General features: G+C 43.6%; 2 protein-coding genes across 3 annotated transcripts in view; one reads left to right on the top strand and one right to left on the bottom strand.

The window, feature by feature from the left end:
- The window catches only part of DESI1 (desumoylating isopeptidase 1), a 23894-nt gene extending 23245 nt beyond the window's left edge, over positions 1–649 (bottom strand). Inside the window, exon 1 of the mRNA XM_014543821.1 lies at positions 605–649. Coding sequence (XP_014399307.1) covers positions 605–649 — 45 coding nt within the window. The remainder of the gene's footprint in view (positions 1–604) is intronic.
- On the top strand, positions 104–23253 carry XRCC6 (X-ray repair complementing defective repair in Chinese hamster cells 6). 2 transcript variants are annotated; one of them, XM_005871359.2, is made up of 13 exons: positions 104–203; positions 750–840; positions 4553–4665; positions 8017–8155; positions 8403–8657; positions 9282–9465; positions 14939–15125; positions 16800–16968; positions 18056–18217; positions 19430–19559; positions 19766–19866; positions 21195–21308; positions 22875–23253. In XM_005871359.2, exons 2-13 carry the CDS (start codon positions 765–767, stop codon positions 23066–23068), a joined length of 1824 nt encoding a protein of 607 aa, XP_005871421.1. In that variant the 5' UTR covers positions 104–203; positions 750–764; the 3' UTR covers positions 23069–23253. The 2 variants fall into 2 exon arrangements, with proteins under 2 accessions (XP_005871421.1, XP_014399319.1); XM_014543833.1 differs by lacking the exons at positions 104–203; positions 750–840 and adding an exon at positions 887–1131.

The raw sequence follows: 23253 nt of genomic DNA, 5'->3' as shown, positions 1-23253 counted from the left end.
GCTTCGCTGGAGGGGGCGGAGCTTTCGCGGAGGGGGTGGTGTGCCTTAGAGACTGGTAGGAAAAGCAGCTTGTGGGAGTGGGCGTGTCATTTGACAGGAAAAGTACGCACTGTGCGTGATGACGTAGGGCGTTGATTGGAAGAGAGACCGCGCAGACCGGCGCTCCACCTTCAGCCCAAGTCGACCTCTTCCTTGCGCTCGAGGTAGGCGGGCAGCTTCCGTGTGTGCGTGTTGCTGGCGGGTTGGCCGGGTCCCCCTCGCCTGGCTGCAGGGCTGCGTCGGCCAGTGGTGTGCGGCCCGAGTGTAGAGACAGCCTCTGGTTCCCGCTCCTGCCTCCCGGGGCTGGTGGCACGCGCGCGGCCTTGGAGGCCCGCCTGCACTTGAGACTCCACTGGGCAGGGCCGGCTGAGGACTTGAGGGGGATTTGGGGGCGGAATGAGGACAGATGCGTCCACTAGAGGACCGAGACTCCTGGAGCGGGAATCCCTCAAGTCCCGATGGTGCCCATGGTGGAACGGAACGTTCACATCCATCAGAGTGGCCACCCTGAGCCCCCGCCTTCAGGGATAACGAAGACGAGGCTGCTGGAATGATGCCCACTCACCTCTGGGTCTCGGGGACCGAGAGCTCTCCAGGCAGCAGGACCCATTCCGTACGAGTAACCACCGGCCCTTAGAACAGATCTCAAAGGAATTGATATTTTTAGGTTTAAATTTGTTCGATACTGAACTTAACTTTCTTCCATCTAGTGACCCGTTACCAACATGTCAGAGTGGGAGTCTTTTTACAAAAACGAGGGCGATGAAGAAGAAGAGCAGGAGGAGGGCCCGGAAGCAGGGGGTAGGTGACTGTAACCTGTACTGCTGTGTGTGTGGAAGACTCTCCCTGCCTGGCTCTGCTGGGTGTCCTTTGCTGTCTAGTGGCCTACCCTCCTCTCCTGAGGACCTCAGATACCCTTCTCCCTTTGGACTTTGCGGAGCTACCCGAGGCTCTTTCATTCACGGCCTGCTCTAGACTATGGGGCATTTCTAGCTTAAGCTTTTGCTGGGCGCTGACTGGTAGGTTGACATCTGTGGAGCTCCAGTAAATGACCCTGAGCAGTGGTATGTTTTGTTACCTTAGATGGCTCAGGTAAGCCTCTTCCTGTTCCAGGAAAGTAGTTTTCTGTTGTTTTTTTTTGTTTGTTTGTTTTTTTAAATATATTTTATTGATTTTTTACAGAGAGGAAGGGAGAGGGATAGAGAGTTAGAAACATCGATCAGCTGCCTCCTGCACGCCCCCCACTGGGGATGTGCCTGCAACCAAGGTACATGCCCTTGACTGGAATCGAACGCGGGACCCTTGAGTCCGCAGGCCGACGCTCTATCCACTGAGCCAAACCGGTCAGGGCATGTTGTTTTTTTAATCCTCATGCTAGGTTATGTCTTTGTTGATTTTAGAGAAGAAAAGGGAGAGAGAGAGAGAGAGAGAGAAACATCAATCGATTTGCCTCCCATATGCACCTCAATCATGCATCGAACCCACAACCGAGGTAGGTATGTGCCCTGACCAGAAATCAAACCTGAAGCCTTTCAGTGTACGGGAGGATGCTCCAACTAACTGAGCAGCCCGTCTAGGGCCCAGGAATATAGTTTTACTCATCCTAGTACCTCAATACAAAAATGCCTTCCTATAATAATTGCAGCAACCAGAATAAACATTAGCAATGCAGTTACAGCTGTCATTCCCTTACCATAACCTCCAGGTTTGGGGGTATATGTTCAGCCAACACACTAACACATAGGACAAAGAAAGAGAAATAGGGATACATCTATCTGTATACTATTTAGTTTAAGTCTGAAAACTTTAAAATGTTTTTATTAAAATTGAGAAACAGGAAATGTTGAAAAAAGAGAATATTTATTATAATTTATATAATTTATCACCCTAACACAACTACTACTAGCATTTTGGCATTTTTTTAAAAATATATTTTATTGATTTTACAGTATTGATTTTTTTACAGAGAGGAAGGGAGAGGGATAGAGAGTTAGAAACATCGATCAGCTGCCTCCTGCACGCCCCCCACTGGGGATGTGCCTGCAACCAAGGTACATGCCCTTGACTGGAATCGAACCTGGGACCCTTCAGTCCACAGGCTGACGCTCTATCCACTGAGCCAAACTGGCTACGGCGCATTTTGGCATTTTGCATATTTCCTTCATATGCCTTCATTCTGCATATTTCCTAACTACGTATATCTGTTTTTTCTTTGTATCTGAGTTTTTATATAGTTGTAATCATAGTGCATATACATTAAAATTAATTTTTAAATTTTTTTGTTAATCCTCACTTGAGGATATTTTTTCCATTGATTTTTAGAGAGAGTGGAAGGGAGGGAAGGAGGGAGGGAGAGAGAGAAACAAACATAGATGTAAGAGACACACATTGATCGGTTACCTCCTGCATGTGCCCTGACTGGGACTAGGGATTGAACCTGCAAGCCAGGCACATGCCTTTGACCAGGAATTGAACCTGCAACCCTTCTGGTGTTTGGGCTGACGCTCTAACCACTGAGAACACTGGCCAGGGCTGGATATTTTAATTATTTTCAACTTCTTACTTTAATAAATAACATTGGGGAAAATTTTGCATAAGGGTTTTTTTATATATTATTTTCTTAAGATCATTGGCCAGAGTAGGTGTGACCACTGCAAGCTCGGGAAGTTTTAAGATATTTAATCTCCTAAACAAAGGAGCTTGCTCTTTTGTGCTCTTGCTTGCTGAAGTTGACTCCTGGCTTGCAGGGTTCTCAAATTCCTACATTCACCCAAAGGGCCACAGCCATGTGGACCCCACACACAATGGATTAATAGATTGCAACTAGCCTAATGCTAAACTGGACCCAGCTTCATACTAGAACAGAAATTTTGGATATATATTATTTTCTTAAGATAAATTTTTAAGAGGTAGAATTTCCTGGGTCAAGGTGGAATTTTGTTTAAGGCTCTTGACACATGGTCATACTGTTTTAATAAAAGATGGGTAATGAAATTTATTGTATTAAGCAGCAGTGTTAAAAAAGGAGACCATCAGACATATGAAGAACACAACATCACCCTTGATATAATCATGCCAAAATAAAGAAAACCGGCATGTGATGAAGCCTCTGGTCCGTGGTAGGAAACAGGGCTATGTTAATCTACACCAGAAGAATGCAGTCAGCAAAATCCAGCAGGTGGACAACTGCACATGACACAACATCCTGGTTCTTCAACAAATACATTGTGAGACAATGTGTGGATGGTCTTTCTCCATTGCTAGTGGGAGTGGCGTTCTTGGGGTACCACTGATATAAGAATTTCCAGAGGCCCCTATGGGAGGATGAGATATGTTAGAAAGCTTTGTTTTTGTGGAATTACATCCTTGGGCTTATAAAGTCCCATTTCCATTGGATTCCAGTCCTGGAAGATGTATAGCTGGGGATTCAGTAGAACTAGAAGCAAAGCCCACTTAATACAATAAATTTAATTACCCATCTTTTATTAAAACAATATGATCATATGTGTCAAGAGCCTTAAACAAAATTCTACCTTGACCCAGGAAATTCTACCTCTTAAAAATTTATCTTAAGAAAATAATATATATCCAAAATTTCTGTTCTAGTATGAAGCTGGGTCCAGTTTAGCATTAGGCTAGTTGCAATCTATTAATCCATTGTGTGTGGGGTCCACATGGCTGTGGCCCTTTGGGTGAATGTAGGAATTTGAGAACCCTGCAAGCCAGGAGTCAACTTCAAGCAAGAGCACAAAAGAGCAAGCTCCTTTGTTTAGGAGATTAAATATCTTAAAACTTCCCGAGCTTGCAGTGGTCACACCTACTCTGGCCAATGACCTGTTCCCAGGTGTGGCTGACAGACAAGCACCTTACCCGTTTCATCCAGACTTTATTGGTCATGCATCTAAACTGCAGCTTCCTGGCAAAGCTGCACAAATCGCATGCCCATAATATTTGGCCTTCCCTTTCCTCCTTTCCAGTTATTCATAACTAGGTTAAATGACAGTGCTATCAGGAGGAGGCTCAGCATTGTAATTGGGAGGGAACATGGAGAGGGCTTCTGGGTGACTGGTAAGATTCACTGTGGGTAGTGGTTTTAAGGGTGTTCATGCTATATAATAAAAGGCTAGTATGCAAATTATCCCTTTGATGTGGAGTTCAACCAGGAGTTTGACCAGGGGGCGGGGGCTGGCCAGCCAACCTACCGTGGCCCCTCCCCCCCAGCTCCACCCCCGATTGCCATCCTCCTCCCCTGCACCCCAATTGGGGGCAGGGCTGGCCCGCCAACCGCCCATGGCCCCTCCCCACAGGCTGGCCCGGCTGATAGCCCTGATCGAGGTGGGCCAGCCAGACCCCACCACTGCACGAATTCATGCACCGGGCCTCTAGTCTTATAATAATTCATCAGGCTATACTTCTGCTTAATGGGCTTTTCTCTATTTGTTCTATTTAAATAATAAACATGATAAATATGAACACAAGGGCAAGCATTTCCTTCCTTTTTTTTCCCCCATAGGAGAATACACATATTCAGGAAGAGATAGTTTGATTTTTTTGGTTGATGCTTCTAGGGCCATGTTTAAATCAGAAGGTGAAGATGAAATGACTCCTTTTGACATGAGCATCCAGGTAAGACTACCTTTTTATTTAAAACAAACAAAACCCCAAACTATTAACACTACTTTTAAAAATATGGGCTCTGTGTGAAAATTTTGTTTGTGAATGATAAATGGTGGTTAGCCTCCCCGGATGGCTATGTGTAAAAGTGTGGCAGTGTTGGAGAACAGGCCCATTTAATTCTGGGTTTGAACTCCAGACACTAGGAATACATTGCTCCCACCTTTGGCATTAGCCCTGGTAGTAGAAATGGGCTGCTCCTTCTGTAGAGATGGGAGCATAGCGGAAGAGAGGACATTCCAGCAATTATTGTATGGAAATGAGTCCTCTTGTAAGTGATATTTGGAAGTTGGGTGTTACCTGTGGTTGAAAAAGATTATTACAACAAAAAGACAAAAAACCCAATTAAAAAATGGGCATAGGACTTGAATATACATGTCTCTAAAGATGTGCAAATAGCCAACAAACACAGAAGATTCTGAACATCTTTAGTCATTAGAGAAATGCAGATCAAAACCACAATGAGATATCTCACCCACTAGGATGGATATAATTACAAAAAAAAAAAAAGGAAAATAAGAAGGATGTGGAGAAACTAGAAGCCTCATACATTGATAGTGGGAATGTAAAATGGATCAGCTGCTGTGCAAAACAGCTTGGCAGTTCCTCAGAATTCAATATAGAATTACAATCTGACCCAGCAATTCTCCCAGGTGTATACCCAACAGAATCAAATACTCAGATTCTGATTCTGCCACTTAATAAACTGTCTGATGTTTAATGTTCAAAGAGTTGCCCAACCTTTTGGTATCTGTTTTCTCATCTGTGAAATGGAGAGAATAATAGTATCTTCCATATCACGTTGTGAGAATTAGTTTGTTTTTTAAAAAATATTTTTTAAACTTAAAAAAAAATATTTGTATTGATTTTTAGAGAGAGAGGAAGGGAGAGAGTGAGAGTGAACCATTGATTGGCTGCCTCCTGCCCATGTGCCCTGACTGGGAATGGAACCAGCAACCTTTCTGGTGTATAGGATGACGTTCCAACCAACTGAGCAACTGGCCAGGGCTAGTTTAGTTTTTTAAAATGAGGTGTAGTTCACATAACAAAATTAACCTTTCTAAAGTGTACAGTTCGAAGGTATTTAGTCATTCACAATGTTGTGTAACCACCACTTCTGTCTCATTCCAAAACATTTTGAAGTGGATAAACAAAATGCTTATACCTACATCGTAATATTACTCAGGCATAAAAAGAAATGAAAAAAACTGATACATGCCACAAGGTAAATGAACATGTTAAGTGAAAGAAGCCAGACAAATGAAATGTAGACTAGATAATCCATAGAGAATGCAGGTTGGTCGTTCCTAGGGGCAGCGGGGAGGGAGGAATGGGATGCGATAGTGTAATGGATATGGCGTTTGCTGTGGAGGCGGTGAAAATATTTTGGAACTAGAAGGAGGTGGTGGTCACACAACATTGTAAATTTACTAAATACTACTGAATTGCTCACTTTAAAATGATTAACTTTGTTATATGAATTACACTTCAACTAAAAAGGTCACTATTCATAGAAAAGAATTTCTAAACATTTATTGTATATCTCAGTTCTCATATTTTTAGAGTTTGGAACCAAACAAGCTTCTCATGTTCTAATTTGTATACAGACAGTTCTTGCATTTGGCAGATGAGAATATCTTGGCATTTAAAAACAGAATTAATAAAAATCAATCCTTAACTTTAAAACTTTAACCTACATCAGAGTCACCTGCAGGGGCTTGTTAACATGGACTGCGGGGCTTTTCCCCAGATTCTGTGGGTCTAAAGCCGGGACTAAGAATTGGCATTTCCAGCAAGTTCCCAGGTGATGCTGATGTTGCTGGTTTGGAGGTCACTCTTGGAGGAGCACTGCTTTAACCTTTTTGGGATCACGGCCCTCTCTTTACAATGTGATGAAAACTATGTCCCTCTCCCCAGAAAGACACACTCACAGTTCTACATGTAGTTTCAAAGGGTTCAAGGAGCCCTTGATGCCTAAAGAACCCAGAAGAAAATGTAGTATTATGTAGCGAATAAGTGAGACATTCACAGATGAGCTTAGTCAATATATAAAAGCCTAAGCGACCAATGACTGAACGACTGAATGACCGACCAGTTGCTATAACACACACTGACCACCAGGGGGCAGATGCTCAACACAGAAGCTGCCCCCTGGTGGTCAGTGTGCTCCCACAGCCAACTTCCTGCAGCTGGCCAACCTCCAGTCCCTCCCCCCCCAGCCAGCCAGCCCTGATCAACCCTGATCTCCGACCAGGCTGAGGGACCCCACCCGTGTACGAATTTGTGCACCAGGCCTCTAGAGTCTAGTGTATTTGATAAGAAGCAATGAAAAAACGTTTTCTGTAATTCGATGTTAGTTTTCTTTTGTGTGTGTTTTTATTTCTTAGAGTCTATAAGAAGGCCTCACCAAATTTTTGTAAGTATTTATAGACTGCTCAAAAAATAGATGGAAGTGTTTGTAGAAATGACTACTTGCCTGCAGATTATTGTCAATGAGTAACATACTGTAAGTTCTGCATTTAACGAGAGAATTGCTGTGGAGGAAGGCTGCTGAGAAGCTCAGGCAGGACATGGAAGGGTCACCATGCTGGTTTATTCCCCAGCTTTGCAGATTCAGAAACTTAATTTTGTCAGTGTCCCCAGAATTAAATAGGCTGCCAGGACAGACCAACTCTTCAGAGACACCGATTGACCAGGTGCTGACATTAGTTTCAATAGGTAGCTAGACCTCTCCTGGTATACTGATGTTTTTAATTGTGTAATTAAGCAAATTGTATTGTAGAAAATGCTGTTAGTAGTTATGACTTTTTTTCCGGTCACATATACTTACTGTTAGCTTAAACCTTTTATACAAATAATTATTTTATAAATGTAAATTCTGTTTCTTAGTATCAAGCTACTTGAGGAAAGGTCAAGTGACCTGACCAAAACCCAGCCAGTTAGTGTGTGACATCAGTGAGACTAATACCCAGGTTTTCTGATTCCATTACTGGGCTTTTCCCATATAGCAGTTTCCTCCCTGAGTATATACATGCTTTAAATTTCTGACTTCTTATGGTAAGGACTGCTTATACTTCTATTATATGCTTACTGCACTCTGCTTTTTGTTATAGTGTAATATATCTGCCCATCACTCTCACTGATTCATGAATTTCCTGAAGGTAGAGGTCATACCTTATTCTAATGCCATGTATACATTCAGCAAATATATATCGAGCACCAATGTGTGCCAGGCACTGATGGAGTTTAAGTTTAGTGGTAAGTAGTTGAACATTAATTGAATTTTTGTTTTTATTTTTCCAGTGTATCCAGAGTGTGTACACCAGTAAAATCATAAGCAGTGATCGAGATCTCTTGGCAGTGGTGTTCTATGGTACCAAGAAGGACAAAAACTCAGTGAATTTCAAAAATATTTACGTCTTACAGGAGCTGGATAATCCAGGTCAGTGTTTCTAAGATTAACTTTTCCCTTACTTGTTTTCCGTGAGCAAAGAGATGTGGAGAAGGCAGCAGACGACACCTTGACTAAGAGTGTGCTTTCCTGCACGAGGGGGCTCTCAGGATGTGGACTTTTGCTGTATGGGTTAAACAGCTCGGTGACAAATGGACCTTAGGCCCTTCCATTGGTCTTGTAAAGGTGTCCACTGACACTGACTTTTCTGCCCATTTGACTCCCTGTCTCTGATCAGGTGCTAAACGAGTGTTAGAGCTCGCGCAGTTTAAGGGGCAGCAGGGAAAGAAACATTTCCAAGACCTGATTGGCTATGGATGTGACTACTCACTAAGTGAAGTGCTGTGGGTCTGTGCCAACCTCTTTAGCGATGTCCAGTTCAAGATGAGCCATAAGAGGATCATGCTGTTCACCAATGAAGATGACCCCCATGGCAATGACAGTGCCAAAGCCAGCCGGGCCAGGACCAAAGCTGGGGATCTCCGTGACACAGGTCTGTATTTCCCCCGTTCTTTTAAATTGGCACTTAATTTTATTGCTTCTGTATAGCTGATGTCAAACATTTGCTTTTCACCATTCAGAGTAAAATGAAAGAATAACATGCAGCTGGAGGAGACACTTGTGTAACATTCCCAGTGAAAATGGGCAGGCCATTAGCAGTCTAAAGGACTCTACTAGAGCAAGATTTTCTTGATTTTAATGCTACTGTGAATGGTAGTTATTTGAATATGTTGTCCAAAGTCATTATACAGCTGGCTCCCTTAGCCACTTTCTCTAATTCCCAAAATGTTAATAATCAGCCTAGTTCTTTGGGATCTTTATTTATTATTTTCAATTTTTTTATTGATTTCAGAGACAGGAAGGGAGAGGGAGAGATAGAAACATCAATGATGAGAGAGAATCTTTGATTGGCTGCCTCCCTCATGGCCCCCTACCAGGAATTGAGCCCTCAAACCTGACCAGGAATTGAACCGTGACCTTGTTCAAAGGTTGACGCTCAACCATTGAGCCACACCAGCCAGGCTCTTTGGGATCTTTAAAAAGCATATTTGAACTTAACTGCAAAAATGTTTTGGTGAAAATTGTTTCCCCTCACTTGTGTCTGTCCTTTCCCCAGGTATCTTTCTTGACTTGATGCACCTGAAGAAACGTGGAGGCTTTGACATATCCTTATTCTACAGAGATGTCATCAGCACAGCAGAGGATGAGGACCTAGGGGTTCACTTCAAGGAGTCGAGCAAGCTAGAAGACCTGTTGAGGAAGGTCCGAGCCAAGGAGACCAGGAAGCGCCCACTCAGCAGGTGGGCACTGAGCCTGCGCCAACTGCCCATACATCCTCTAACATCATCAGTAATGCATAGCTTTGATCTCCCTGGCTACTTAACTCTGGGCGGTGCCTCGGCCTCACTGTGTTCCTCTAAAGCAGTGGTCGCCAACCGGTGGTCCATGAGGTCCAAAAGGTTGGCGACCGCTGCTCTAAAAAACGTGCTTGATTTTAGGATAGCGTAAGTTATTTGCTTTTCTTCCCTTGAAAGAGCTGGTATATTTTTTCAAAATAATGCAGCCCCTGCCCTGACCGGCGTGCCTCAGTGGTTAGAATGTCAGTCCCTGTACTGAAGTCTTAGGTTCGATTCTCACTCAAAGGCACATACCTGGGTTGCAGGTTCAATTGATATGTCTCTCTCACATGGATGTTTCTCTCTCTCCCTTCCTTTCTTCCACTCTCTCTAAAAGTCAATGGAAAAAATATCATCAGGTGAGAATTAACAAAAAATAACACAGCCCCCCACTTTCTTGGGGTAAACAGTTGAGGCCTAACAGTATCCTCAGTTGCGCTCACTAGTTTATCGCTTGCTTTCTTCTCTGTAAATTGGGGATAACAATAGTACCTGGTATAGAGCAAAAACTCAATAGATGTTAGTTGTTAGCATTGTTAAAATTCTGATATTCTGATTTCTTATAAACTTGAGACCAATAGAAACCAGATAGTTAGATTGCCATCTTCTTTTCTTTTTTTTTTTGGTTTTGTTAATCCTCACGCGAGAATATCTTTTCCATTGATTTTTTAGAGAGAGTGGAAGGGAGGAAAGGAGGGGGAGAGAGAGTGAAGGGGAAAGAGAGAGAGAGAGAGAGAGAGAGAGAGAGAGAGAGAGAAAAGCATTGATGTGAGAGAAACACATGGACTGGACTGAGAGAGAGAGAGAGAGAGAGAGAGAAAAGCATTGATGTGAGAGAAACACATGGACTGGTTGCTTCCTGCATGCCTCAGATTGGGAACTGAATCCGAAACCCTTTGGTGCTCAGGCCGATGCTCTAACCACTGAGCGCACCGGCCAGGGCAGATTATCTCTTTTTAGAGAACTTTGGCATTGGAATCCTAAGGGCTCCTTAGCATTTCTTAAGAGCATCAGGCTTTCATTTTTGACTAGTTTCCTCAATACAGGGGAATATGACCATTGGTGGTTTCTGAGCAGTTTTCAAGGGATTATTGGTATTCTACTAGAGCAGTGGTTCTCAACCTCCCTAATGCCGCGGCCCTTTAATACAGTTCCTCATGTTGTGGTGACCCCCAACCATAAAATTATTTTCGTTGCTACTTTATGAATTGTAATTTTGCTACTGTTATGAATTGTAATGTAAATATCTGATATGCAGGATGTATTTTCATTGTTACAAATTGAACATAATTAAAGCATAGTGATTAGTCACAAAAACAATATGTAATCATATATGTGTTTTCCGATGGTCTTAGGCGACCCCTGTGAAAGGGTCGTTCGACCGCCAAAGGGGTCGCGACCCACAGGTTGAGAACCGCTGTCCTAGAGGATGCATGGCATTGTAAGGAACCACGACCCCACTCCTTGCTGTAGTCGTGGTGTTGTCATTGCTGTCCTTTCCCCCTAGGAACTGCTCTTTCCTCAAGCCCCTGTTACCTCTTCCTCCTTTCTGAAGTGACGGCATGTTGTTACCACAATTTGGAAACCTACTACAGCAAGCATGTCAAACTTGTGGCCTGCGGGCTGCATGCCTCCTTTATTTGGCTCAGGTTAGCCTTTGAGTTTGACATGCTGGTACTACACATTTTGGTGAGGATGCATAAATTAAAGGGAGATTGCTTGGATTCTAGTTCTGGCCCCTCTGCTGTGTGGCCCGAGGCAAGGCATGTAACTTCTCTGAGCCTCAGTAAAATGGGAGCAAAACTGAGAGCTCCTTATAGGATTGCTGTGATGATTAAATGGAATAACCTCGGCACAGTGCTTGGCACGTGGTAATTATTACAAATGTTAGCTATTCTTACTACTTTGTGGTAGAGTTATTATAGGATACTTGGTATGAATAATACATTGGAGCTGTTTGAGGACTAATAATGCTTTAGGCCGAAGACCTAGAAAATTATTACACTTGTTCTTGCTATAACCAAATAATAAAATTACTTTATTGCATGTTTATTGGGTGCCAGGCATTGTCTTAAATTCTTTGTGAATATATTAATTAACTTATTTAATCTTTAATGACAACCCTTTGAAATAGATTGAAACCTACCCATTAATAACACTTATTAACCTTAAGACATTTCAGATGAAGTTAAACATATCAAGCAACTTTTTTTGCACTGTGAGCTTCCATATTTTCCTTGACAAGTTATGACATAAGCCATGAGGTTGTAAACTATGATGTTATACTGTAACTTTTTTTTTTTTTTTAAAGCTGTAAGTCGAGGAGCCCTGGACAAGAAAACCTCTTTTTTTTTTTTTAATATATTTTATTGATTTTTTACAGAGAACAAGGGAGAGGGATAGAGAGTTAGAAACATCGATGAGAGAGAAACATTGATCAGCTGCCTCCTGCACGCCCCCCAGTGGGGATGTGCCCGTAACCAAGGTACATGCCCTTGACCGGAATCGAACCTGGGACCCTTGAGTCCGCAGGCTGACGCTCTATCCACTGAGCCAAACCAGTTCGGCTATACTGTAACTTTTAAAAAATATATTTTTATTGATTTCAGAGAGGAAGGGAGAGGGGGAGAGAGATAGGAACATCAATGATAGAGAATCATGGATTGGCTGCCTCCTGCACGCTCCACATTGGGAATCGATCCATGATCTCCTGGTTCATAGGTTGGGCTATAACTTTATCTTAACTCAGAGTTATGATATTTTCAATGTCGAAAGGTGCCTTAATACATAAATGTGAAAATTTAAGACTGGGTACGGGGAGTAATGGATTTGATAGAAATAGGACCAAGGTCACTTGAAGCCTGAGGTCTTAGTGGACCACATTGGCCAATGCTCTTTCCCAGGATACTAAAATTCAGAGGACACAGCAATTTTAAAAAATTACTTTGAAGATGGTGCAGTTTTTTAAATTGGTTACATTTATTGTCAGCAGCCTTTAGACAACTGAGTTTAACTGAGTCAGCCAGAATAATTTAAAATAGGAAGCCACCAAATGGTTGGTGTTGTTAGTAATGCCATCTGTTACTAGTACTCATGATACATTACCAAAATGATCTGGAAGCATGATAGCGGCTTGCTCCAGGAGCCAACATTTCTAGTTAGGACTCTGTCCCAAAGCAGTGTTCTTCCCACCGTGTGAACCAATATACCTTTGAACTAGTTGTAACTTGTTGAAATATGTTCTCTTCTTTAAAATCAATACTCCTAAACATTCCACTACAGTAAAGATTGGGTTATTAATCTGATTCTCTCCTCCTTTTTGATAAAGATCTCTAAAGCCATAAATTTCCTTTGAACACTTTTTACCTGCATCCTGTACCTTTTGATATGTTGTATTTTCACTTTTTAAAAAAATATATTTTTATTGATTTCAGAGAGGAAGGGAAAGGGAGAGAGAGATAGAAACATCAATGATGAGCGAGAATCATTGATTGGCTGCCTCCTGCACACCCCCAACTGGGGATTGAGCCCATAACCCAGGCATGTGCCCTTGACTGGAATCAAACCTGGGACCCTTCAGTCCGCAGGCCAATGCTCTATCCACTGAGCCAAACCAGCTAGGGTTGTATTTTCACTTTCATTTAATTCAAAATAATTTTAAAATTTCCCTGTGATTTTATCTTTGACCTCCTGGATTATTTAGAAGTGTATTGTTTAATTTCCAAACATTTGAGGTTTTCCCAGAATTCTTTCTATGGTAGATCTCTAACTTAGTTCCATTTTGGTTAAAGAGCATACTTGATATGATTTCAGTCTTTTTGGATGTATTTAGACTGGTTTTGTGGCCAAGCGTATGGTCTGTCCTAGAGAATGTTCCACGTGTGCTTGAAAAGAATGCATAACATGGGTTATTTTTGTGTTGTGCCTTTTTTACAATATCGTGTAGTAAATATTTTGCACATTGTCATTACTATAGAATACATTTCTAGAGGTCCTATTGCTTCTTACAATGTTGGTATGAATATTCTGGAGCAATATGTCATAATAGATACGTGTACGAGTGTTGAACCAGACATACCAGAGTTTGAACACCAGTTTTTATTACTTGTCTGGCCTTAAACAAGTTAGATAACATCTCTGAGCCTCAATGCTTTTGTCTGTAAAAAGGACTATAATAAGGTTTATGGGTGGCAAACAATAGAAACGGACTCTTGATTAATGTCAGTATAATCAAGCAAAATTCTGAACAGGGTGGGGAGTGTAGGAACCCGGGCACCAGGAGGAATCTAGGTAGCAAGAACTAATGACAGTGTCTTCTAGGTGCTACTATCAGAAAGCATCCCTCCCTCCATGTCCTCCTTTGGTCACTGCTTAGGACCCAGACTCTCAAGAGAATAGGTGTGATGGCTTGAGTCTGAGTCAGATATATCCACCACTTGACCAGGGGAGGACATAGCACTTTGATTAACATCCCCCAAATCGGCAGTGGGGGAAGGGAGGTTCCCAAAGAAAAATTGGGGTTTCATTGTTAAAAAGGGGGGGAAGGGGTACTAGATAAGCAGAAACAACAGATAATCAACACAGTACTTGTAGGGTTGTTATGACAATGAATAGCTGTAAAGGGATTGGAATAGTACTGAACTCAGTAAAAGTAATCATTTTTATTACAGTACATTCTTTTTTTTATATAAGCTTATTCAATAATTATTTTTTAAAAATCGATTTCAGAGAGAGGTAGGGAGAGGGAGAGAGAGATAGAAAATCAATGATGAGAGAGAATCATCAATCAGCTGCCTCCTCTATGCCTCCCACTGGGGATGGAGCAACCCAGGCATGTGCCCTGACCTGGAATCGAACTGCGACCTCTTGGCTCATGGGCCGACACTCAACCACTGAGCCACATAGGTTAGGCAGTATATTCTTTATCATTATTTTACATAGTTAATATATTCTGAAACTAATTTTTGTGGCATAGACCCTGAGATAGTATTACAGCAAACTCCATTGTATTATTAAAATGAGTTATATTTATATTCTAAGAGCTCATTTAGAATATAAGAGAGAGTAACACAATTTAAAGTCTTGGGTGCCACTGTGGAATTTAGATAGGAAAGTATAATCTTTTAGTCCAGTGGTTCTCAACCTGTGGGTCGCAACCCCTTTGGCAGTCACGACCCTTTTTCACAGGGGTCGCCTAAGACCATCCTGCATATCAGATATTTACATTACGATTCATAACAGTAGCAACATTACAGTTATGAAGTAGCAATGAAAATAATTTTATGGTTGGGTCGCAACATGAGGAACTGTATTTAAAGGGCCAGAAGGTTGAGAACCACTGTTTTAGTTTATGCTTTTTTATTTTTCTGTCCTCCAGGTTGAAGTTTAAGCTCAACAAAGATACAGCATTCACTGTTGGCATTTATAATATGGTCCAGAAGGCTCACAAACCTCCTCCAATTAGGCTTTATCGGGAAACAAATGAACCAGTGAAAACCAAGACTCGGACATTTAATGTAAATACAGGCAGTTTGCTTCTGCCAAGTGACACCAAGAGATCTCAGGTAGGCCTGCCTACTGACTGAATTTTGTCTCATTGAGGAGCTAACAGGGAGGGGAGACAGTGATCAGCCTAACCAGATAGCTTTCACGTGCGCATCTTTCTAGCAAAGTTGTTACAACAACATCATTACTCTTTGAAACTATGGCATCTAGATCAGAGATACCATGAGAGCTGGAAAGTTAGAGCCAGTGCTGGAAAGAGACATCAGTGAAAACTTTAGCTCTTGCCCTGGCTGGTGTGGCTCAGTTGGCTGAGTGCTATCCCATGCACCACAAGTTGTCCGCTGGATTCCCGGTCAAGGGCACATGCCCAGGTCTCAGGATTGATCCTCGGTAGAGGGCGTGCAGGAGGCAGCGGATCGATGTTTCACTCTCACATTGATGTTTCTCTCTCTTTCCCTCTCCCTTTCTCTCTAAAATTCAATACACTATTTTTTTCCCCCCCAAGAAAACTAGCCCTTGATCACTCAGTACAGAATGGGCTGTGTCTTACAGTCTAATTCCTTGTTCAGGTATAATAGCAGAAAATGCTGATAGTTAACTAGGGAGATGGGGAGTTAGGGAAAAGGTGTTAGGTGTCAAGTGCTTTTTAAAATTTTTGATTTTTTTAGGGAGAGATTTTTTCCCCTCATTTCTCCTGTGTTTTGAAATGATACACATAGGCCTTATTTATTTATAAATATATTTTTATTGATGTCAGAGAGGAAGGGAGAGGGAGAGAGAGATAGAAACATCAATGATGAGCAAGAATCATTGACCAGCTGCCTCCTGCACACCCCCCACTGGGGATCGACCCCACAACCCTGGCATATGCCCTGACCGAAAATCAAACCCGGGATCTCCTGGTTCCTTGGTCGACACTCAACCACTGAGCCACGCTGGTCGGGCCCTTCTTTCTTTCTTTCAAATCCTCACCTGAGAACATGCTTAGAGAGAGAGAGAGAGAGAGAGACAAACATTGATCAGTTGCCTTCCATATGTGCCCTGCCCAGGAATCGTACCACAGCCTTTCTGTGCATGAGACAATGCGCAATGAACTGAGCCACACTGGCCAGGCCTGAGTTTCTTGATCCAATGTCCCTAAAGAAAACCTCCAGGGCTCTGTTTTTCATAAAACCCAAATTTGACTCTAACAGAGTAACTTCTGTAACTACTCACATATCTAGGATCACAACACAGACATTAAAGTGTGTGTATCTGCCTCCCACTACCTGAGACCCAGCCACTGCCTGACTTAGGTCCTCTCAATAAATGTGTGTGGTTCGACACCCTTTGTGTGTCAGGGACGAGCGCTCAGTACATGTAAAATGAGGGAAAGAATGAATGCTTGAAGAGCGTGGTCTTTGGCACCAGACAGAGCTGGGTTGAAGCTTAATTCAGTTGTATAACCTGGAGCAAGTTACAAACCATTGAGCCTCAGGCCCCTTATCTGTAAAAGTTTTAACATCTCCCACCAAGGATTATTACAGAGGATACATTACAGAGGATGGCAAACTCAAAGGGCCTGTCGGGCACTCTGTAAATGTTAATTTCTGGTGGTAGGGGGTGATGCCCCTGGTGAGCCACGCTCCTGCTCCGTAGAAGAAAGCTGGCTTTGACTTGCCAGTGTCATGTGGCAGCTATTTGGAATCTCCAGCAGCCTGTCTGTGTGGCCCTTCCTTGTTTCCCGCCTTTAGATCTATGGGAGCCGTCAGATTGTGCTAGAGAAAGAGGAGACGGAACAGCTAAAACGGTTTGATGAACCAGGTTTGGTTCTCATTGGTTTCAAGCCCTTGCTAATGCTGAAGAAGCACCATTACGTGAGGCCCTCCCTGTTCGTGTACCCCGAGGAGTCCCTGATTAATGGTAAGTAGCACAGACCAAAGGTAAATGAATGAGTAGAACAGAAAGCAACTTGCAGAGCTGCATTTCCTAAAGAGGTGCTGATTGGAAACTGCATAGAGTGTATTACTGGGGTAATTAAACATACATATATATACACAGTATATATTTAAGTATGTTTTTAATATTTATTTTTTAATATATTTTATTGATTTTTTTACAGAGAGGAAGGGAGAGGGATAGAGAGTTAGAAACATCGATGAGAGAGAAACATCAATCAGCTGCCTCCTGCACACCTCCCACTGGGGATGTGCCCGCAACCAAGGCACATGCCCTTGACTGGAATCGATCCTGGGACCCTTCAGTCCGCAGGCCGATGCTCTATCCACTGAGCCAAACCGGTCAGGGCTAAATATGTTCTTTTTGATTTCAGAGAGGAAGGGAGAGGGAGAATCATTGATTAGCTGCCTCCTGCATGCCCCCTACTGGGGATCGAGCCCGCAACCCGGGCATATGCCCTGACCGGGAATTGAACCGATGACCTCTTGGTTCCTGGGTCAAAGCTCAACCACTGAGCCACATCAGCTGGGCTTACTGAGGTATTCTGAAAGTGTTTCATGTGCAAATAAATTTTGGAAATGTGGGACTAAACTAAAAGAAGCTTCTTTAGGACCTATGATATGCCAATATGCATTTTGAATGTCCAGGAGGGGTATGGAATTAGCATTTTAAAAACTTCCTTCCTTCTTTGAGGCATCAGATAGACAGTTTGAAAAAAAACAAACCACAAAACAAACTTTTTCCCTAATGTTGGCAGTTAAAGATAGTATTAACTCAGGCATTGGGTTTATTTTACTGTCCAGACCTATATTCTGTGCTATAGCTAATGAACCCCCTGATTTGACTGATTGATTTTCATTAATAACTGGGGCTATGTCGTTAACCTGAAGAAAGTACAAGTGAACTGACATTAATAATTCACATTTGAGGCATCCATTCTCATTCCTTTCCCCTCAGCTCTGGATCCATCACCCCTTACCTATTGAAGTATCATAAACCCTTTGAAGAAAGTGGAAGAAAAGTTACCCCTAAAGGGATGTTTGTTTTGCAGGGAGCTCAACCCTGTTCAGTGCTCTCCTCACCAAGTGTCTGGAGAAGGAGGTCGTGGCAGTGTGCAGATACACCCCCCGCCAGAACATCCCCCCTTATTTTGTAGCCTTGATGCCACAGGAAGAGGAGCTGGATGACCAGAAAATCCAAGTGACTCCCCCAGGTATGTGGCAGAGAGATTTTGTGAGCTTCTGAACCTTGTCAGGCTTTGGAATCCCTCACGGGATTCGTGGTACCAGAGTCGCCAGGAATGGGCCCTGGGAAGTATGTGTTTTTAATGTTTCACAGGTGAGTCTGATGAGTAGCACAGAAACCAAATGTGGTTGTACAGTGCACAGCACGTACTATCAAGCAAGGCAGCTCTCCGACCAATGATTCTCTCTCATCACTGATGTTTCAATCTTTCTCTCCCACTCCCTTCCTCTCTGAAAGAAAAAAAGAAAAAGGAACATCAATGATGAGAAAGGAACATCGATTGGCTGTCTCCTGCACGTCCCTACTGGGTATCGAGCCCACAACCTGGCATGTGCCCTAACTAGGAATCAAACCATGACCTTGGTTTATGGGTCGATGCTCAACCACTGAGCCACACTGGCCGGGGAACCCAGTTTCTCCTTTTCCAGCTGGCTCTGGGTGAGGCTCTGTTGAGAGTAGGTGCTAGAAGGAGATAACAGGGCAGAGGAGAGCGAGGGGAGTTGCTCCTCTCTCTTGCCCAGTGCTGTTGGCATTGCCTGCAAGGGCACTTCCCAGGGCAGCAGCTTGGCTCCAGTCTCCAGATTTTTTTTGGAACAAGATCAGCCTGATTGCCCTCGATTCTTCCCTTTCAGCATGTGGTGGAGGGTGAGGAAATAAGGAGGAGGCTCAGAGGGGGCCTGATGGAGCTGGGACTTAGTCCTTAGGGAGCGGGCACTGTCCAGCTGGCTCTAGTGTATCAGAAAAGTTGGAGGTGGGACCAGCTGCTGCCGCCAGGTAAAGAGCCCTGGCAGTGATAGGAACAGGAAGTATATGGAGGAGCACTCCTGCCTTGGGGTTGCCCTCTTGAGGGAGTGTGTTAGGCAGATGCTATCAGATATTAGCTGGTAAAGGAAAAATGGGGCTGGCAGGGTCGTAGCCCCAGCATCACAGGACATAGAAGGGTGAATTTGGCCCTGGCCAGGTAGCTCACTTGATTAGAGCGTCCTCTTGATGCACCAAGGTTATGGGTTCAATCCCTGGTCAGGGCACCTACAGGAATCAGCTGATGGATGGGATAACAAATCGATGTTTCTGTCTCTTTAAAAAGACGGGTGAATTTGGAGCTGAGGGACAAATGACAACTCAGTCACTGAAACCTTTTGTTAAGTCAGGTCTCAGAAATCTTCTCTCTTTTCTTCAGGCTTCCATCTTGTCTTCTTACCCTATGCTGACGATAAACGGAAGGTGCCCTTTACTGAAAAAGTCATGGCAAACCCAGAGCAGGTAGACAAGATGAAGGCTATTGTTCAGAAGCTCCGCTTCAAATACAGGTGAGTAGCGGGTCGATCACTGGCTTGCTTCTGGAACTGCCTCCTGAGTTGAAAGTCCCTTTTTTTTAAATCCTCACCTGAGGATATGTTTTCTCAGCTGACCTGGGACCTGCACTGAGTTGGGTTAATTTAATTTTATTATTTTTAACATGTTTACATTTTTATTTTAAAATTTACTTGTGTTTCCATTACGATTATTTTAACAGAAGTGACAGCTTTGAGAACCCAGTGCTACAGCAGCACTTCAGGAACCTGGAGGCCTTGGCTTTGGATTTGACGGAGCCCGAACAAACAGAAGATCTGACATGTAAGAAGGCCGCCACTGAGAGAGGAGGTCTTGTCGGGGGAGGCTTTCTGTTTGATCTCGCTCTGGACAGTAATGTGGGTGTATTTCCTAGCACCCTCTTGAGACTTAACCTCGTTGTCCAGCCCATCTCTGTCTGATTTTCTAGACTAGCTTAGATGGCCTGGGAACAGATTGGGCTGTGAGAAGAGTAGAAAGTGCCAGGCTTCTGAAACCTACCTCTGAACTAGGCCATTCCTTGGCTACATAATGGTTAAAAAAAAAATAATTCTATACCATTTATTGAGTGTTTACTGTGTGCCAGGTACTATCCTATGTGCTCATTCATTCAATCCTCATAACGGTGAGGTGGGCACTGTCTTTGCCTTGGGTAATGCTCCAGGCACCCCAACCACTCCCCCTGTCTGCCTCCACACCTCATTCGTCAGTAGGTCTTGTCAGTTCTATCCCTTTTCATGTTTATGGTCCAGTCCCATGCCCCACCCCACCCCTACACACACTGCTTCAACCTTCTGTCTTACCTGCCTTCAGTTCATACTCACACAGCTGTCAGGCGATCTTTCTAAAATGCAGATCTGATCCTGTCGCTCCCCTGCTCATAGCTCTTAGTGTTTCCCACTGTTCTTGTGATGCGTTTTAGTTCCTGGGCAGGCTTTTGAGGTTTCTATTACCTACCTGTGCCTGCTTTTCCAGCCTCCTTGCTGGCCGTGCCCTCCTCATACCCTGTCTTCAAGCTGTATATTACCTGCTGTTTCTCACCCCAGTGCCTTTTGCTGCTTGGAATAGTGTATCTGCCTGAGGAAGAACAATCCGCTTTCCCGAAAGTCTTTCTTGACCGCCACCCCCACTCAAGGCTCCAGTGTGCCCTGTACAGGCTCTGCCTGGCATTGCCCAGCTGTATTGCGTCTGTTTTTACCACCTCCTTACCCTGACTCAACTGTAAGCCTACTGAGAGCCTAGACTTGTAGACTTGTTTGAACCCCCGGAATCCAGCCCAGTTCTCAACTCTACCACTTCCCAGCTGTTTGACCTCAGGCAAGTCAATGAACCTCTCTGTTTTCCTCCTCTGTAAAATAGGTAGGCAAACTTACCTACTCCAGAGGTTAACAAAGCACTTAGAAGGGTGCCCGGCTATAGTAAGTGCTCATTGAATGCAACTGTTACAGGTACTTGGTAAATGTCAGACAACATTTGTTGAGTGTTTTCATGGCCAGGTCAGCTGCCTGCTTGCGGACCCTTCCTCCCCGACCTCCCCCAACCCCATCACGTGCTTACAGGAAGCCAGGGTTTGTGACTCGCCATGCCATTTTTCCTTTGTTTTGATTTTCTAGTGCCGAAGGTTGAAGCAATGGATGAAAGACTGGGTTCCCTCGTGGAGGAGTTTAAGGAGCTTGTCTACCCACCAGATTACAACCCTGAGGGGAAAGTTTCCAAGCGAAAACAAGGTGAGAGCTGGGCGTGGACATCCTGTGGGTTATTTCCAAAAGTTGTCCTTATGGTCCTACCGCAGAGAATAATGACCCTTCCGAAGTTCCTATGCAAACCTACATATTTACATATACAAAGGCATATTTCAGCATAAGTGGAATAGTATTCACATTGCTTCTAGTTTATTGTGTCACTCAGCTGTATACGTTCAACAGTTATTTTTATCCATATTTACTTATCTACCTCATTTAAAAAAATAAGACAACAGCCCTGGCCGGTGTTTCTAAGTGTTAGAGCGTCAGCCCACATACCAAAGGGTTTCGGGTTCAATTCCCAGTCAAGGGCAAAGCTTAGGTTGCAGGTTCGATCCCTAGCCCACCCAGGGTGCTTGCAGAAGGCAACCAGTTAATGTCTCTCTCACATCAATGTTTCTCTCTCTCTTCCCCCATTCCCACCTTTCCACTCTCTCTAAAAATCAATGAGGGAGCTCAGCCAGCATGGCTCACTGGTTGAACATCGACCTGTGAAACTAGTAGGGCACGGGTTGATTCTTGGTCAGGGAACATGCCGAGGTTGTGGGCTCTATCCCCAGTAGAGGGCATGCAGGAAGCAGCTGGTCAACGATTCTCTCTCATCGATGTTTCTCTCTCTCTATCCCTCTACCTTCTTCTCCCAAATCAATAAAAATATATTTTAAAAAATCAGTAGGGGAAAAATATGAAATAAGTATATAAAAAATAAAAAACAAAAAATAAGGCTATATAGTGCTTCATTAGAAGGATGTGCTAGTTTATTCAGCCAGCCCTTTATTGATGGATATGCTGCCGTGAACATGGACCACCATCATGTACTTGTGTGAGCAGATCTATAGGATAAATTCTTAGCAGTGTAATTGCTGGTTCAGGGTGTAAACATTTCAAGTTTTGAAAAGAATTGCCAGTTTGCCTCTGAAAAGTGATAGCTTATACCCTGTCCAAGAAGGGGGATGGGTGTGTTTCCCTACACTCTCACCAATCCTGGACTTTATATACTATTTTTAATTTTCACAAAAAGTAAGAGGGGAAATTCTATCCAGTTTTGATTTGCAATTCTCCAATTATGATGAAATGTAGTTTTCTTGGCCTTTTTAGGGTAGGTGCGGCAGTGGGCTTTACCCTTTCTGCATCAGAAGCGCCTCTAGTGCCGTGGGAACAGAGCTCTTCACACCTGTGCATGCACTAGTGCTGTACTTGTTTATCTCGCTGAGCCTGCACATGGTCCCGTGGTACTTACTTGGTGCTCTGGAAATGCTTTTGGAAGGAGAGAGGGAGGGAATGAATACCTGCTCATTTAGAGTGAGACCAGTTTCGGGTAAACTGATGGCACTCAGAGTACTCTTAACGCCCTTCTAGGTTGATAGTTTTGATTTTATGCTTAAATGAAGCTGCCTTATCGAGGCACTATCTCCCCAGAGTGTTCTAAGTGGGCATCATGGCTGATGGAAAATGTCTGACTGCAGTCCAGATCATGTGAGGGTCCTATGCGTGTAGTTGGGATGCCACTGCTAGCATTTCCAATCACTCCCTCCCGACCTTTTCCCCCAGATGATGAAGGTGCTGGAAGCAAAAGGCCCAAGATGGAGTTGTCGGAAGAGGAACTGAAGGCCCATGTCAGCAGGGGCACGCTGGGTAAGCTCACTGTGCCCGTGCTGAAGGAAGCCTGCAGGGTGTATGGACTGAGGGGCGGGATGAGGAAGCAGGAGCTGCTGGATGCGCTCACCAAGCACTTCCAGGACTGAGTGACAGACCCTCCAGCCGCCACCCTTCCACCCTGGAGCCAGGCTGCCTGACAAGCCAGAACTTTACATTTATGAGACTTTCTGTTGCTAAGGAGGCAAAGTAGTCCTCCCACTTTGTTGTGCCTTATTCTGACTGAATAGAGCCCTAATTTTGTACTAAATGCTGTTCTTTAGTGTGAAAGAAA

Source organism: Myotis brandtii, unplaced genomic scaffold (genome assembly GCF_000412655.1).
Source record: "Myotis brandtii unplaced genomic scaffold, ASM41265v1 scaffold339, whole genome shotgun sequence".
Lineage (NCBI taxonomy): Eukaryota > Metazoa > Chordata > Mammalia > Chiroptera > Vespertilionidae > Myotis > Myotis brandtii.
Note: the sequence above shows the minus strand (reverse complement) of the source record. Positions and strands in the feature narration are given on the sequence as shown.